The sequence below is a fragment of the Cupressus sempervirens genome, chromosome 8 (assembly GCF_028749045.1).
Source record: "Cupressus sempervirens isolate cs-2001-9-10 chromosome 8, ASM2874904v1, whole genome shotgun sequence".
In the NCBI taxonomy this organism is placed as follows: domain Eukaryota; kingdom Viridiplantae; phylum Streptophyta; class Pinopsida; order Cupressales; family Cupressaceae; genus Cupressus; species Cupressus sempervirens.
This window is the reverse complement of record NC_143125.1, coordinates 389,921,177-389,938,497: the sequence shown is the minus strand read 5'-3', so window position 1 is coordinate 389,938,497 and position 17,321 is coordinate 389,921,177. Positions and strand designations below refer to the sequence as shown.

The 17,321-nt window shown below is 36.6% G+C and overlaps 1 protein-coding gene across 3 annotated transcripts in view; it reads left to right on the top strand.

The window, feature by feature from the left end:
- LOC149542927 (endoribonuclease) overlaps positions 1 to 16,601 on the top strand; it is a 203,030-nt gene extending 186,429 nt beyond the window's left edge. For all 3 annotated transcript variants that reach the window (XM_089797845.1, XM_089797844.1, XM_089797843.1), the window contains exons 10-12: positions 6,162 to 6,508; positions 15,656 to 16,037; positions 16,134 to 16,601. In XM_089797845.1, the coding sequence (XP_089653971.1) occupies positions 6,162 to 6,508; positions 15,656 to 16,037; positions 16,134 to 16,358 (954 nt within the window). In that variant the 3' untranslated portion in view covers positions 16,359 to 16,601. The remainder of the gene's footprint in view (positions 1 to 6,161; positions 6,509 to 15,655; positions 16,038 to 16,133) is intronic.
- The last annotated feature ends 720 nt before the right edge of the window (positions 16,602 to 17,321 follow it).

The window sequence follows — 17,321 nt, the reverse complement described above, 5'->3', positions numbered from 1 at the left end:
AAGATGGTTCTGATCAATGAGTAAAACTGCTGATAATTTAATTTGGTAATTTGATACTAAATGACAACAGGACACTTGTCTTATTATTGACATTGTCTGTTATGGCAATAGTATTTGTTTATCAGGCTCTAACTGGAAAGGTTGGCATTTGGAAATAAAACTGAAAAGCTATCGATCAGTTTGTAACCAAAATTCCTTCTACGCATGTGTGAATTGTGTGTAAATAATATATATGCTTCTCTTTCAAATCGAATGTGTGGGACATGTACAATGAAGCATAGTTTGCAAACTCGGACTCATAGAGTACTCGACAACTCAGCAAAAGCTCGACAAAAACTGAGCAAAAACTTGGCAACTTAGAAAGAATTAAATATTAAATTCTCTTAAAGAATGCTTTTTTGTTGTAAAATTCAATTACAAAATGTATTAAATGAAAAATTGACATCTTGAAAGAGAAAACGCATGGTTTTGTAGCAAAAACAGCATGTGAAAAACGATCTTTAACCAGCATTTTACTTGCATCGGCATTTTTTCCCCTAGTTTTTTGTGTCTATAAAAATGTAGGAGTTAAACTTGAGAGTACTTGCCTAGCGAAATAAACAGAGAGTACTCAGCAACTCGGGGAGTATTCCAAGAGTTTGCAAACCATGCAATGAAGTATATGCAGATAGGATCAAGATAAATTTATTAATGTCCAATTAGTGACCACAAAATGGGTCAAAGGCTTAAATGGAAATAAAGCTGGAAGAAGTTGATATCAGTGGTGGAAGATTGAAAGAATTTAGTTGTGTTTCCCTGATGATTCAGGTGCTTAATCTTGTGAGTTCCTTCCTGGGTATTGCTGTTAAATTAATGTGATGAAAAGAGTTGGTCAGATGTGATTTGAACAACAGATTCTGAATACAATTTTTGTCTTGATTTATGTGACACAAAGGACAATTTATCAGGCATATGGTTCTGATCACAAGTAGTCTGATTGAACATTATTTGGACCTTATTTTAAAGGAACTGCTTATTAATGTGTCTCAGAAGTTCACTGATGACAGAAAGTTGTTAAAAACACACTTTTAGATATGTTTCTTCTAACAAATTATCAGATAGCAAGAAAAATTTGTTTATTGACTTTCAGGTTGAATCTTGCAGAAGTTGTGTGTGGTAGAATTCAGTTGAATTCTTCTATTGAGATATCATTCTGATTGCAGAATTCTTTTGGTACTTCAATATTTCAATTCATCTATATTTACATGTAGAGAAGCACAGAAAATTGTAATTGAGTTGTATACATATTTTGTTCTTCCCTTGTAACTGAGTTGTTGCTCAGATCAATTGAGTAGGTGCTCTAATGGTGAAGAGAGTTGATGGTCTTGGACAGGGTTTGGAGACTCCTTAGGATTAAAGCCCTTAAATATTGTAACTGATATGATTAGGCTGGATTAGGATGGTATATCCTAGCAGCGATTCTCACCATGGTTTTCTCCCTCTTTGGGTTTCCACGTCATATTATTGTGTCTTGATCTGTTGCCTTCTTAGTTACCAGGTTTGGACCCTGCTGCCCAGATCTCGGTCCAAATTCCCACGGGCCCGGGTTTGCTGCGGGTTTGGCCAGGGTCCTTAATTTGGATTGTGGGTCTGCCTAGGTTTGTGCTGGCCCGAACGAACCCACAACGAACGTAGGAGGACCTGTGGCAAATCCAAGAGGATCCACAGTGAACCGAGGACCCACAATGAATGCAGGAGGACCTGCAGGTTTCTCTTATATATATATATATACACTCACAAACCCACCCATGGACTCAAATGGGAATTTTTCCTTTTGCCCGAACCCAAATCCGTCCCCAAACCCGAATCAGCAACTTAGGTTGCCTTGTGATGCTTATTCTTTCATCTTCAGTGCGATGCTTTGAGAAGTTTTGATCCCCACCGACACACACACACACACACACACACACACACACACACACACATATATATTTTGCCCTAACCCGAATCTGTCCCCAAACCCGAATCGGCAACTTAGGTTGCCTTGTGATGCTTATTCTTTCATCTTCAGTGTGATGCTTTGAGAAGTTTTGATCACCACCCCCTTTTAACATTCCATACTTATTCTTTTCTCAATATATGTGGCCTATTGTTGCAATGTCTCTAGCACTTCTTGTAACCTTGGTTTTTACTTATTCAATGTGTGTGGACAAATTTAGCAGGAGGGATGATTCCTTTGAATTTCTTTTCCATATTAGTGATATCATTGAAAGTGGCAACAAGTAAAAAGAGAATAATAAGAAACAAAATTAAGAGGAAGAGGAAGAGAAAGAAGGTAGTTTTCAAGGTATTAATTAATTTTTGACTCCAGCTTTTGAGCTTTCTGCTCAATGTACCTATGTAGTTTGCACGATGAATCATTTAGTTTTTGGGTGTGTATGTATTATTTGTTGATCAATGTACCAATGTTCTGACCTTGTTAGAATGTGAAATTTACCTTTGTAATACAATCACCATAGTAACTTGCTGACTTGTGGCGTGAATAATGTGGCTATTATTAGTATTTGCAATGATGGATAAGTTTCATAGTTCTAATTGTAAGTTATACCTCTCTAACCCTATATTGTTAGAATGATTTATTGTGATTGATGCTTCTTTTAAGATGGTATTATAGTTAAACACAGGTGCCTTATATATAGTGAGATGTCAATCGAGGGGCCATTTGAAAGGAAGTAACATTTAGGTTGTAGTTTCATCTTTGCTACTTAGAGTTTGTTAAAAAAGCAAGACAACAAAATTAAGATCACATGGCCCAAAATTGTGCAAAAAAATGTTATTTTGTAGAAAATCATGTCACGAAGGTTGGTAGTAATCTTCCACTGAAAATGCAAAGTTGCATATATTGTAGGCAAAGAAGGGCATAAAACACAGTCATCAACTTTTTTATTTTGTCTATGCATGGGAAAGAGGTCATGGTTCACAGTAATTGTAGAAGGTCACAAGGGAAAAGAAAAGAAAAGAAAAATAATAATTAAATTTGAATGTTGGTGGAACCCTTGAAGTTCACAATGCATTTGTGCAATGATTGTGAAGGAGCAGTTTGAAAAGTTGTTTCTAAGGGCATGTGAGAAAAAAATACTGTGGTGTTTCTGTATAGTTTAAAGAACATTTTTGTTGTGGTCACATGGAAGAATCACACGACAGTTTGCTACCTTGAACCATAGTTGTCAGTCTCACCTATAAAAGTGGTTTTTGATGGTATTTATGATTGCATTTTACAAATTATTTAATCCAAACAAACTTCTGTGGGTTTGAAATTTTTTGAGTTCATATTTAGTTCTTTTGGGATTTTTAATATTTTTGTGAAACCATCCAAGGATGTATGAGATTATTTAAATAAATGGTTTCGAGCAAAAACACGTAATGTAAAGTTTTCTCTAAAGGTTATAACTGTTAAGATTCAAGTTGGATGATGAAGTCATTATGTCTAGCCACATAAGCAATATTAAGTCTCTAATTAGACAACTGTTGAAATCCATTGGTACAATAGAAGATGGGGATGAAAAAGTCATTTTAAACTACCTGCCTTCTAAATACAAGAATGCCATATTTATTCAGAACTTCTCAAACACTAGAAGATATGATTTTAGCTATTTTGGTTGAAGAGTACAAAACAATTGCAAGAGACAAGAGATAGAAAATACAATCTTCATAGTGAGAGTACATTATACACAGTAAACAATCATAGAAGATTATGTGCTACTAGTATGAGAAAAGATGTCACATGCTTAGAGTATATATTTGAGCCAATGATGCTCTCAAGGGAAAGCTTGAAGACAGACTAAATAAAGTTAATATATCCATTGTTGATTCTTGAAGATACACTAGTTGCTAATAGGGGTGAAGAATTCATTGCTGAAGAATATTAAATTTAAGTAGCCCGCACTTGGAAAACATGGAGGAATCTAATGTAGATCAAGGTCACTATGGATGGTTGCCCACTAAGTTTATGAGTAAGTGGATTAGGAACTATACCCTTTAAAGAGTCATCTTCATGGAGCACTATAGATGTAGCTTGACATTGATGGTTGTCCAATAATTTGGGGGGTTTGTAATTGTAATTTGACAACTTAAGTAGGTGGAATTGGGAACTTAGGAAGAAAGCTTAGGAGCTACAATACTACGAGGGTCATGAAGCAACTTGATGGAGTTCTATTTGATTCAAGGTTTCTTAAAAAATACGCATTTAGACAATCTATGGTTTTGTTTGGTTACAATATTTTTAGTTTTCAATCAATGTATTTTTTTTTTTTCCATTTGACTATAGGAATGTTTAAGTTGGGGGGGGGGGGGGGGGGGGGGTATTAGAATATAATGCTATTTTTTAGCATACAATCACCATTGTGACAGAGTGATTTGGTGACATGTAATAGAGAAGTATCGCATTTTTAATTATTGGTTACATTATGAAAACTCTATTTGATGTATCTCTTTGTAAACATCACTCCAATATTTTACAATTGCATATTTTGCTTATTGCTCTTTCTTGTTACTATTCACTAAATGTTAAGTTGGCTTAACGAGTATAGGGGCAGTTATGGGTATGGTACCTCGGTATGGAAGATATTTTGAGGGAGCTTGGGTAGGTTTGGGTACAAATTTACAAAACATATTAAAGGTCACAAATATATACAAATAGGAAATAAGTCAAAGTACCATAGTAAGAAAATCTAAATATATATGAATAGTACTTATTTTTAGATATTATAAAAATTAATTTGGAAATAGAGATGTATAGAATTATATGAATTTTATAAAAAGATAAACCAGAAGAGTTAAATCATTTAAGCAATAAGTATTTATTTGATAAATGTTTCTAGTTTGAGTATAACGACGAGTCAAAATTGTATGCATAAAAATATTAAAAACTAAAAATAATATCAAATCATAAGAGAAAAATTGTTTAACAAGAGAATCAAGGACAAAAGACAAGCAACACAAAAACAAGTCAACTTTTTTCTTGCCTTTTGTAGCACAGAAATAATGAAAAATAATGTCTTAGTTTGCCTCCTAGGTTTTATATGCTCTTTCCGAAGTTGGTGATTTACTGCAACAAAATCACACTAGGTACTTTGCATGCATTGGATTCCATGAAAAATGCTACGTCAATGCCAAAAGTGGGCTGGAATCTTGTTGTGGATCAAGAAAAAGTTATGGGTTGCATAAATGCAAAGTGTAATCAATTCTACAATGTATTTAGTCATACCCAATTACAGAATGTACTGTACTTGGAATCAACAGAGGAAATGGCTAGTTTGCCAACTTAAACTAAAACAAAAGAAAAGGGAGTAAGAGGAAAAGAGAGTAAGAGAGTAGAAAATATAGGAAGATGAAGATGAAGAAGACAGTTTTCAAGGAATCAAATTTATTCTTGACTCTCATTTTTGAGCTTCTTGTTCAATGTACATATGTACTTTGTATGATATATTATTTATTTTTTGGGCATCTTTCAATATGATTATGAATCGGTTTTATATTTTGTTTTCCATGTTTTTCAGTCTCATAAATTATGAAATCAAGGAATTGTTCTTTACTCCTAAAACTTTTGCTTCATGTAATTTATTTATGTTATTTTTAGGTGATTTTCACTTTTTTCTAATTTTAAAGTCATATTAATTTTGTTTCTTGAATATTATAATAATGGCTTCTACCCAGAACTCAGAAATATTCTTGTCTGTCCTTCAATTCCACGCATCCATCCTCAAGTCTTAGAGAGACAGAAAAGGTGCAATTGCTTTAATAAAATTTTGTCTTGTTTGAATAAACAAATTTACAGTCTACTTGTTTTATGGTTTCAGTGTCAATTTGATTAGGTCCAATGATCGAATATGCCATTTGACTAGCTTTATGAGGTACCTGTAATAATGTTTTAGTTTAGATTATGTTGTAAATTTCATTAATAATTATGTGAGAACAATTTTTTTCTCTACGACGTCTCATTTTGAGATTTCCATAGTTTCACATTTATTTGTCACAGGAATAAATTGATCCTCAATTAGTTGAGGTGAAAAGCTGCATTCTTGTAGCTTCTTTCCATCATGTGATGAGCCCTTGATTGATCTGTACCTATATTCCAAACAGTATTGATAATGTAAATTAACCAACCTAGTTTATTCATGCAGGCAACATTACATAAGCAAATTCTATATATGGCTGGTCAGCTGGGGCTTGATCCTCCTACTATGCTGCTTGTTTCTGGAGGTGCAGGTGTACAGATGCAGCAAGCATTAATTAATTGTGAAGCAGTGGTGAAAGAATTTGGTTGCAATTTAGTCTCTTCTTTAATCAGTCTTACAGTGTACTGCCCCGCCTTCCTCACATTGTGTGAAAGAAATGAACTATGCGATACTTTACTGAAGTTTATGCATAAGGAGACAACATCAGATGGAGAATCCAGCAAAATCATGAAGTGTCCCAAGAATAATCGACGTCCTATTCTTTTCATTCTTGCCTCTATGCTGCCAAAAGGGTATCTCCTATTACTTTTAGTTTCAACTTTACATTGAATTTTTACACAAGCAAATTTCATTATTGTCTTATAGTGCAAATTTTGAATCTAGCATAGATCAATATGGTGGTAAAACTGAGCCACGTGCTAGACTGGAAAAAAATTATAATCAAAAGGGTTTATAAATTTAATTAATCTGCCTTCTTTACCAAGCTGATCAAATGTTTTTGATCGAGTTCCTAAAATAATATATAGTAGATCTTATACTTTCTATTAAGATGGTTTTAACATACGATGCTATAACTGAGCCATATGTTGTACTAGGAAGAAACTATCATCAAAAGGATCTATAAAATAAAATTAATCATCAATGGTTACCAAGGTAATTGAATCTCTTTAACAAAGTCATAGATGAAACAATGGACATGTTACAATCATCTCCTTTAGTACTATCAAAATTTAGTCCCTTTTCTCTTGAACAATTTGTTTACCGTACAGGTAAAGTAAATGAACGCATACAAAAAGTAACAGCAGAACAGTAGCATAATATTCGCAATAGTAAGTGAATGATGATTTACAATGATCCCAGACGGGATATAAATATTACTGCCGAACCTTCCCGAAGGAGTCCGTCGGCCACAATTATTTTATCCGTTACAAACTATTTACCGCCGGACCGTCGGCTACAGAACACCGCCGGACCGTCGGCTACAAAATGCAAAATACTGCCAAAACCATCTAGTCGGCTAACACCATCCCCCCAAAAAGAAAAGTCGTCTCCTGACGACTGACAAAACTAGGAGACAACTTACATACTACAGAAAGAACTAGAGAGAGGGAGGCGTCCCAGAAGTGTGTTGCTGGCGACGTAACGTATACACCTGCTCTGTCCTGATATGGAGATCTGTCTGAATCTGAGAGTTCACTTCGACATTCAAAGATCCTTTTCCAATTCCATTCACGGATAGCATTCTGGAGGAGGTCGCGGGACATGAAATCTACTCGTTCATGGACGGGTTTTCCGGATATAATCAGATTTCTATAGCGGAAGAAGATGAGTTGAAGACGACGTTTGTTGTTGAAGATGGCGTCTATGCGTACAATCGGATGCCTTTTGGGTTGTGTAATGCACCGGCCACATTCCAACGGATTGTGCTGCATATTTTCGACAAGATGTCTGTGGGAAATTTCAAGGCCTTCTTGGATGATTGGTCAATATTCAGCGCACAAGACGGACACCTGGCAGCACTTGGTGAATGTATGGAGAGATGTCGCAGAGCCCGGCTAGCATTGAACCCCAAGAAGTGCCGATTCATGGTTCCACATGGCAGACTGCTCGGACACATTGTTTGTAAGGAAGGATTAAAGACGGATCCCGACAAAGTGAGAGTCATTCTAGAAATGCAGCCATCCACTAATGTCACGGAGGTAAAATCTTTTCTCGGACACATTGGGTATTACCGAAGATTTATTAAAAACTTTGCCAAGGTATCCCAGCCGTTAGATAAGCTCACATGCAAGAAAGAGGCATTTCGATGGGAGAAAGAGCAGGATGAGGCATTTGAAGGGCTAAAGGTACGATTGGCTACGGCACCCATCCTGGCATATCCGGATTGGAATAAAGAATTTCATGTTCATGTGGATACCTCTAGTTATGCGATCGGCGCAACCCTGGCACAGACTGGTAATCACGGATTGGATCATCCTATATACTTTGCCAGCCGGTTGTTATCAAAGGCCGAGCAAAACTACAGCACAACTGAAAGAGAAGCTTTGGGAATGGTTTATGCCGTACAAAAATTCCGCCATTATTTGCTTGCTACACCGTTTGTGTTTTATGTTGATCACCAGGCCCTGTTGTACCTGATTAACAAACCCGTCATCCAAGGGAGGATTAGCCGGTGGTTGCTACTGTTGCAAGAATTTACTTTCAAAATCAGTGTCCGGCCAGGAAAAACACACGTTAGTGCCGACCACCTGTCACGGATCAAAACGGGGGAATCAGCAGATGGTGTGAATGACGACTTTCCTGACACACAGCTGTTTCAGATTGGGGTACTACCGGAATGGTACAAGAATATTGGTGAATACCTATCAATAGGACAATTTCCCACAGGGATGTCACCAAACGATAGACGCAAATTGATAATCCGGAGTCGTACATTCCAATTAATCAATGGGTTGCTCTACAAAATGGGGCCGGATCACATTCTTCGACGATGTGTGCTAGAAGAAGAGATACCGCAGGTGTTAAAAGAAGCCCATGAAGGCCCCGCAGGAGGCCACATGGGGCCTGACACCACTGCACGAAAGATATTGCTTGCAGGACTTTGGTGGCCAATGGTGTACAATGATGCACGGGAATGGGTCGTCGGATGTGACACTTGCCAACGGACTGGGAAACCGCTGAAGAAAGATTTCATGCCACTTCAACCTTCTCATGCGCAGGAACTTTTTGAACGATGGGGGCTAGATTTCGTTGGACCATTGAGGGTGAGCACGATGCGACGGTGTCACTACATCATTGTTGCAACAGAGTACCTGACCAAGTGGGTGGAGGCCCGTGCATTACCGGATAACTCGGCCGTCAGTACCGCGAAGTTTATTTATGAACAAATCATCACAAGGTATGGAATTCCATTACAATTAACAAGTGATAGGGGAGGTCATTTCGTCAATCATGTTATTAGACTACTCACTACTCAGTTCAAGATTTATCATTCGCTGTCAAGTCCGTACTATCCAAGAGCAAACGGGCAGGCAGAAGCCACCAATAAAATTCTGGTATCCATCATCTACAAATCCTGTGCGGTGGAAGGAGCGGATTGGGAAGAGAACTTACCTGCTGCTCTCTGGGCGTACCGCACGGCATACAAAGTGACGACCGGGTACACACCATTCCAGTTAATGTTTGGACAAGAAGCAGTGGTCCCCGCAGAATTCATGATTCCAAGTCTTCGAATAGCGTTGGAAAACAAACTGGATGATGACGGAAGTCTACAGGAGCGATTGACTAATTTGAATAAACTGGAGGAGAAACGGTTGTTGGCACAGTGGGCAACAGAAGTAGCACAGAATAGGCGCAAACTCTGGCATGACAAGCATCTGCGACATAACAGATTCCAGACAGGACAATTAGTACTGAAGTATGATGGCCGTAACGAAATCAAGCCGGGCAAATTCAAAGTGCGATGGATTGGACCATATCAAATCCGAGAAATTGGCGACACGGGGACAATGAAATTAGCAACCTTGGACGGACAAGAGATAACTCAGCCAGTGAACGGATCTAAGTTGAAACCATATCGTGTCAGGAAGTACTCCCCGGCAACGGCGCCAAATGTTTACCGTACAGGTAAAGTAAATGAACGCATACAAAAAGTAACAGCAGAACAGTAGCATAATATTCGCAATAGTAAGTGAATGATGATTTACAATGATCCCAGATGGGATATAAATACTACTGCCGAACCTTCCCGAAGGAGTCCGTCGGCCACAATTATTTTATCCGTTACAAACTATTTACCGCCGGACCGTCGGCTACAGAACACCGCCGGACCGTCGGCTACAAAATGCAAAATACTGCCAGAACCATCTAGTCGGCTAACACAATTGAAAGGGATGACTACAAATCTAGAAAGAAATTAAAGGCTCCAAGCTAATCCATTATAGGCCCATAAATATTTTATAAAGAAATATGTCCGACCAAATTTATAAACTGTCTTGCAAATTAAAGTAATGTGTTCACTTTTGTTCTTTATTTGAGCACATAGGCCATCATTTGCTAGGCCCATTTTCAAGTTCACACTTATCATGCGAACTTGGTGGGAAATCAAACAACTAGGAATCTTTATTAAAGAAGGATTGTGGATACAAATGAGCTGATTTATAAAGGTATATGAAATCTGCAACCTGACCAATCAAGGCCTTGTATCTCAAACGATGTTTATCAATCACTGTAGTTTCCATCTTGGTTCTTATATAAATGGTGCAACTAATTTTTGTCGCCATCCTTTCTGTCCGAAGTTTCCTTTTTGTGTTCAAACAATTTTTTTCCCATTTGGGGTTGTGGGGTGGGGTGGAGTTTGCGAGTGTTATATATATATAAATATGTGTATATATATATATATATATATGTATATATATATATATACATGTATACATATATACATATAGATGTATATCTGTATACATGTAGATGTATATATATATATAGACACACACACACACACACACACACACACATATATATATATAACACTCGCATATATGAGAAACATGCATAATTGCAAAACATTTAATACATTTCATAGTATGAAAATATGTTACTTGATCATTGATCAATGCCAAATGTCAAAGATAAACATTAAATACTAGCTCATTAATCTATGTTCATGATTGTAAAGAAAATCACACATTGAATTACTCAATTGTAAAATAAAATTTTAAAACATGGATTAGTTCATCAAATAATAAAGTTTGAAACATAAGGATAAAATTTAAATGAAATTGAAAATCACAATGATAGGTGTTTAAAAGCTTGTCAATGATCATAGTGTCAATGCCCTTCAAGGGTCAAATGGGTCATCAAAAAATGAGGGATTAGTGGCTTCATCCCTGGCTACAACTATATCTAGATCCTCATCATTGGATCCCAAATCAGATCCACTAACCCCAAATGTTGCTATATCATCATCATATCCTCAACATCTAGCTAGATTTTGGATGGTCATATGTAAGTTAGTAGACTTGGGTACTACATCCCACAACTTCTCTGGCACCTTCTTGTATCTTGGATCCTTGTGTGACAAGAGGTGCCAGTTGTTAATATATACTAACTCCTCTCCTATGTTGGAACCCAACTAGTTACTCTTCATTGAGTGGATAAAGGAGTATGTACCCCAATTCCGCTCCACAACAAAAGAGCTCGCAACTTAGAGAGACAACCAACAAAATTTTAAAAATATAATACAATATAAATTTAAGAGTCCAAATGCTACAAGGTAAGTAGCCATAAAAAATGGAAAAAAAACCTTAACAAACTTACTTTTGATAGGATCTTAATGGCAAGAGGCTGGAGGTATGCATAATCTTGTCTATGTAGGTACCACTATCTAATGCCATCCATTCTACTTGGGTCATTGATTGCATCAGGTTATGCATTTTTCCCTGAGACAAACTCTGCAAAATCTCTCCTAACATTTGATGCCACCTCAGGATCCCTAGAGAGTTGGTTGAATGCCTTCTTATACCCATCAGCAACCTCAAAATCTCTATATGGTAGCATTGTACTAGGATTATCAAGTATCTCACCACTATAATACCTAGGAAGGTGTAGTCATCTTGTTCTAGCAATGAAGAACAATTGACTCCATCTTTTTTGTATAAAGTGCCCTTTGATCATGCTCTCTCCTACAAATGACCTGGGATGTCAAATGATGTTCATGTAAGTTATCTTGATGTAGTTTAAATTAAAATTAAAAATTAAAGTCTCTCAATAAACAAGGATAGACTATTGTATAAAAAATTAAACTTATCATTTTTACTCTCTAGCATGGAGTCTATGGCATCATAGATGTCCCCCAAATAAGGCTCATTAGTGTCAGCAAACCGAAGCATAGACACAATCGGCTCGGCAAATTTTAATACAAAATCCACCTCACACCACCAATCATCATCCAAGATCAGCGCCTTTATCTTTTGAGCCCTTGTATTCGATTGCTTCTATATACTCCATTGGTTCCTAATAATCGTCTGGGATAATGCATCTTTCACCCTCACAACTCATCTAAGGACGACTATGTGTGAAGCGAACCGAGTTTCAACCACCTAATAACATGTTAACTGTAAGTTAATACACGTTTCAAATAAGTAAACAATTAAAAAAATATTTAATTCAATTATTGCAAGTATAACAGAAAATGATAATGAAACTAAACAAAGTTTAAATTAAATTTTAGTAATTCCAAGTGGGAGAAAGTTCTGAAAATTGCTTGTGACATGGTGGTTTGTCACAAACATTTGGTTTTCCTCACCCTAACATACTTTTCCATCCTTTCAATTTGGGTGTCAATTGTTTAATCACCAAATTCAAGGAGTGGACAGTGCATGGTTTCCAAAAGATACAATCATATCGTGCTTCTACAAAAGCACCCACAACCCTACAAACATTTGCATTGTTCGTTACTATTTGGACACCATTATCAACTTCCATAGACTCTATGGATTCAATGAGAATCCGGGAAATAAATTTTGCATCCTTTACCTCTTCACAATCAACCGCCTTCAAAAACATCGCTTCCTTAGGGGAGACAACAATCGCATTTTTTAATGGATGATTCTGACAATCGTTCCATCCATGAAAGACAATAGTCACCCCCGTTTGGATCCAAGAATCTCTTATTGGTTTGAGGAGGTTGTCTTCATTTTTTCTCTCACTATGCAATAAGGGGGTTCTCACCTTTTCATATCTAGGGCTTCGGTAACCATGAGGTGCTTCATTTATTGCTTGCACCGTCTCCTCCCATAAGGTGGTCTAACTAGATTGAATGGAAGACCATTCATAAAGAGGCAACACCCAACCTTTACATCAACACTCAATTCATTTTTAAATGCCCTATCTAATGGGCCTCTCTTGCGGGTGGTACTTTGGGTTATTTCTACATCTTCATGCATTGGTGATTTGTGCTTTGATTTTTCTTGTTCCCCCCTTGACACGAACCTATCAGGATCTTGTTGTTCTTTTAACATGGCTGCTATTTGAGCAGCCGACGACCCCTTCTTCTTTGTCCCTAAACCCTCACACATATTTATCCCTTTACACCTAGGGCTTAGAAAATGATGTTTAACTCGATAATATGAGCTTCTAGAAACATTGGATTTTGCAAAAATTGCATTTCCATATACCCCCCCAAGGACATTGTTCAATGATTGTTGTATACTTCCACAAAGGAAAACTTTTATCAATTTTAAATTTTTAGGATCCCTCCCCACCCACTAAGTTGTGACTACTCATTCTTGCAATTTATAATAAAAGTAAAAATATACATATTTCAAAACTTATACAAAAATTTGATAAAATTTAGAATAAAAAAAACTTAAAACAAATTATCAATGAAGCAAAAGGAAGGATCAAATGCATACTTGGAACACTCAATACTGGTTATTGGAAGGATTTGAGACTCCACAAACAATCTCTACAAACTTCTCTTCAAACTTGCTACATGGGAACACCAAAATGAGAGAGCAAATGAGAGATTAAATGAGTGAAATGTTTTTTATTAGGCTCCTTCTAGGGTTAGCAAAAAATTTATATATTAAAAAGCTCATTCTTTAAGTGTGTTTTGTTTTTCACTTTTTGTCCTCCCTTGCTGCGGGTCCACGACAGGTCCCTACAGGGTCTGTGCCACGGCCTGTGGGTCAACCCAGATTCGTGCTTCCCCATAGGGTGTGCGCCATGGCCTGTGGGTTTACCTGGGTCTGCATGAGCATGGACCTGATGGACCTACAAGCTGTGGCGCAGACCCTGTGGGGACCCGTGACAAATCCAGATCTGCAACAGACCCGGACATGGATCTCTGCTTGACTGGGTCCAAACCTGGTATCTCAAAATTTTTCTCTTTTTCAAATCCTAATTTTTTTCTTCTTTTTTTTTAAAAAGTGTTTCGGTGTACCAATTTTTCCCAGAAAAGATTTTGGCTCCTATAGTTTCAAATCTCAAAGAATGTTTCCTTATATTCTGAATAGATTTTCTACATCACAGTGTTTTGGTTTGAGTTGTCTCAAAAGAGACAAATTAACAATTGTCACGGGATGCCTATCATATTCTTTGTTAGTAGCATGACACATCAACTCTCTTAATCATACAACTATCTGAATTAAAAGAGGCCCAGGTTATGAGATCAAGAAGGTGAATTACATAATAAGGGCATTTGTTCAAGGATTCTTCAATCTCAAGCCTTTGCAAATATGCTCAAGGCTAAGTGAAAGATGAACCATATGAAACTTTCATAAAGGAACCAATTTCCAATGTTCATACCAAGAACTTGCTTTTCAATGCAGACAATTCAATAATGATAAGATGTTTTTTTCATTTAAAGCATCAGGGCATCCTCAAAGAGTTGAGAGGTTCATGCCATGCATCTAGTTAGAACTCAAACCCTTTATAAAAGGCAGTTGATGTGTAAACTAATTTCTGCACATCAGCATTAAAAGCAATATATGTCTTGTTGAATGATAACAGCTAAGTGAAACATGATTCCTCACATAGGACATGGCTCAGAGAATAGTCAGTGTACCATAGAAGTTGACGAAACACCCCAGTATGACAAGCCAAACAACAAACGATACCAAGTCATAACTTCAATTGCTGTGATGCCTTTGTTTTGTCAACTTTGATAACTAGGTTGAACTAAATCCATTAACAGGAAGGAGATGTAATGGTTCATAAATAAAATTGTTCAGAACAGGGTTGTATTGTTGTTTCAACTTTTAAATATTGTTTCCCTTGGTTGCACTTGAGGCCTAAAACTCTAGTCTATAGCATAGATACTCAAAATCTTATATTTCTGGTTGATATTGTAAAATCCAGTTTGGTTTTTGCTTTGTTTTGAAGATGTATGATTTAAAGTTAAAATGAAGTTATACTGTTGAGGATCTTATTGCCAGAAATCCTGTAAAAGAACAGTATAACCAAACATAGGAAGTTGATATTTTTTGAGATTAGGATTTTCCACTCACATAACCAATGTCTGGGAATCTTGCTTCCTTTACACACATTATTATAGCTATTCCTGCCATTTTTCTAATTTCAGTTGAGCGCACTCAAGCAGAGTGGGTTTAACCATGGAGGAAACTCCATAGTTAAGCGCGCTCAAGCTGGAGTAGTACTGAGATGGGTGACCTCCCCGGGAAGTCCTGGTGCTTCACCTCTGTGAACATCACCTAGATCCAATGAGTGCTAAGTGTTCCATTTATTCTCGTGAGAGGTGTTCGTGTTGAATCACTACTCATGTAATATGGGTCAATGAGTTTGACTCACAAACTACACGGGTAAATCCTGATAGCAATATCACAATTCAGTTTCTTCAGTTTAGCAGAATAAGACATGTTAATCTAGGTTTATGGATCTGCTTTAATTTGACAAACATAAGCTATTGGATTTTTCAGGGCATTAGTAGAAGTCAAACCGGTTGTCTACGTTCCTTTTTATGAGGATGATCACAATTCTCAAGATAAGACTATCAACAATATAAAAGATGTTGCAGATGCTGACATTTATCAAACTGAGGGCTTTAGGTATGAGGAAATGACTTCTTCATGCTGTGAGAGCTTTGATGTAAATGGTCATTTATGTGCAGCTACACTCACACTTGCATTAGATGCAGTATACAAAACCTGTACTCAAACACTTCATGATGTCTGTCCCATTCAATCAAGTGATAACATCATGATTGAACGGAATGAATCATTAACAAACATTGCAAGATTTTGTCTGGACGTCCTTCATAAAAGGTTGCAAAAGGCTTGCCTCTTGTGGGAGGATGTCATGGTAAGGCCTTCTTGTGATGGAATAATTTCTGAAGGTTTGAGGTTGTGAGAGTTTTGTTGTCTTCATTTTAATTTGTTAATGTTTTTGTGTTTGCAGAGCTTCAGAGTATACTTTATTTCAAATGTTATTCCATTTGAGAAATTGAAAGTGGCATTCACAGAAGCAACAGAGCTTCATGGATTTTACAAAGAGCCAGCATTGTTAAAAAATGATATTACTTTTGGATCACCTGTAACAAGTTTTATCCCTGTTTTGGGTGTTGGAAGAACTGCAGAAATCAGTGATGTTATAGCATGCGAATTGTTTGCATCTCGTTTTTGATAGTCCAATCTGGTTAAATGGCATTACAAGTTTTCTACCAGACAACATATTTTTGCTACTTATATAATATGCCTTGGGGGATTTTCCTTAGCCGTGAACTGGCACACTTCGACATTTTGAAATATTTGCTATACATATCTCATTATTTTAAGTCATTTTTATGTATAATTCTACTTTAGAAATAATGCCCAATCAGATTTTGATATCATTCAATACATTAATAGAACATTTCAAATCCCGTAATGACAAGTTTAATGTGAATAATCTTGCTATTTAATTTGACAGTAATTACATTTAATTTGAGGAATAAAACATATTCTCCATGCAAATATGATGTCAATATAATTAACTCCTAAAATTAATCCTTGTCCTATTTTTTCTTACAGGAGTTGCATTCTGTGTATATTAATAACTTTCGGTGCAATTGTTAAAGTTATTTCAATGAAAGGATAGCACACTAAATTTTATTATCCAGAAATATTCACTTGAGGATGTAACAATCTTTAGCTTAAAGTTTAGCTTGTTTCATCTAGTTCGATTACTGTTCGTATAGTTATATCTACTCAAGACAGCTATACTGCCAGAATTGAGTGGTCTTGTCAGGTTGAATATTTACTGAATCATCAAGACCTCTGTCTGTGCTTCTTAAGACAGGTTTCATCACATCATTGTGAATTTGGAAAATATTTTGATGGCTTGTCGCTATTGTCACAACTCGTGCCATGATTTTATCATATTTTTCTCGATTTGTTCAACCATGGATAAAAATCACATGCTTGATACATATTGATACTTTTTGATTTATACTTCTTCAAAGCTATGCACTCTACAAAAACTTAGTAGTGAAAAGTAAGAAAAATTCTCCCTTGCCTTCTTGGTTTGGTAACATTTTTTTCCCTCTGATTGAACACTGCACTTTGCGCAGACCTGCAAGTACTCCTGCTTTCTTACAAGTGGAGCTGT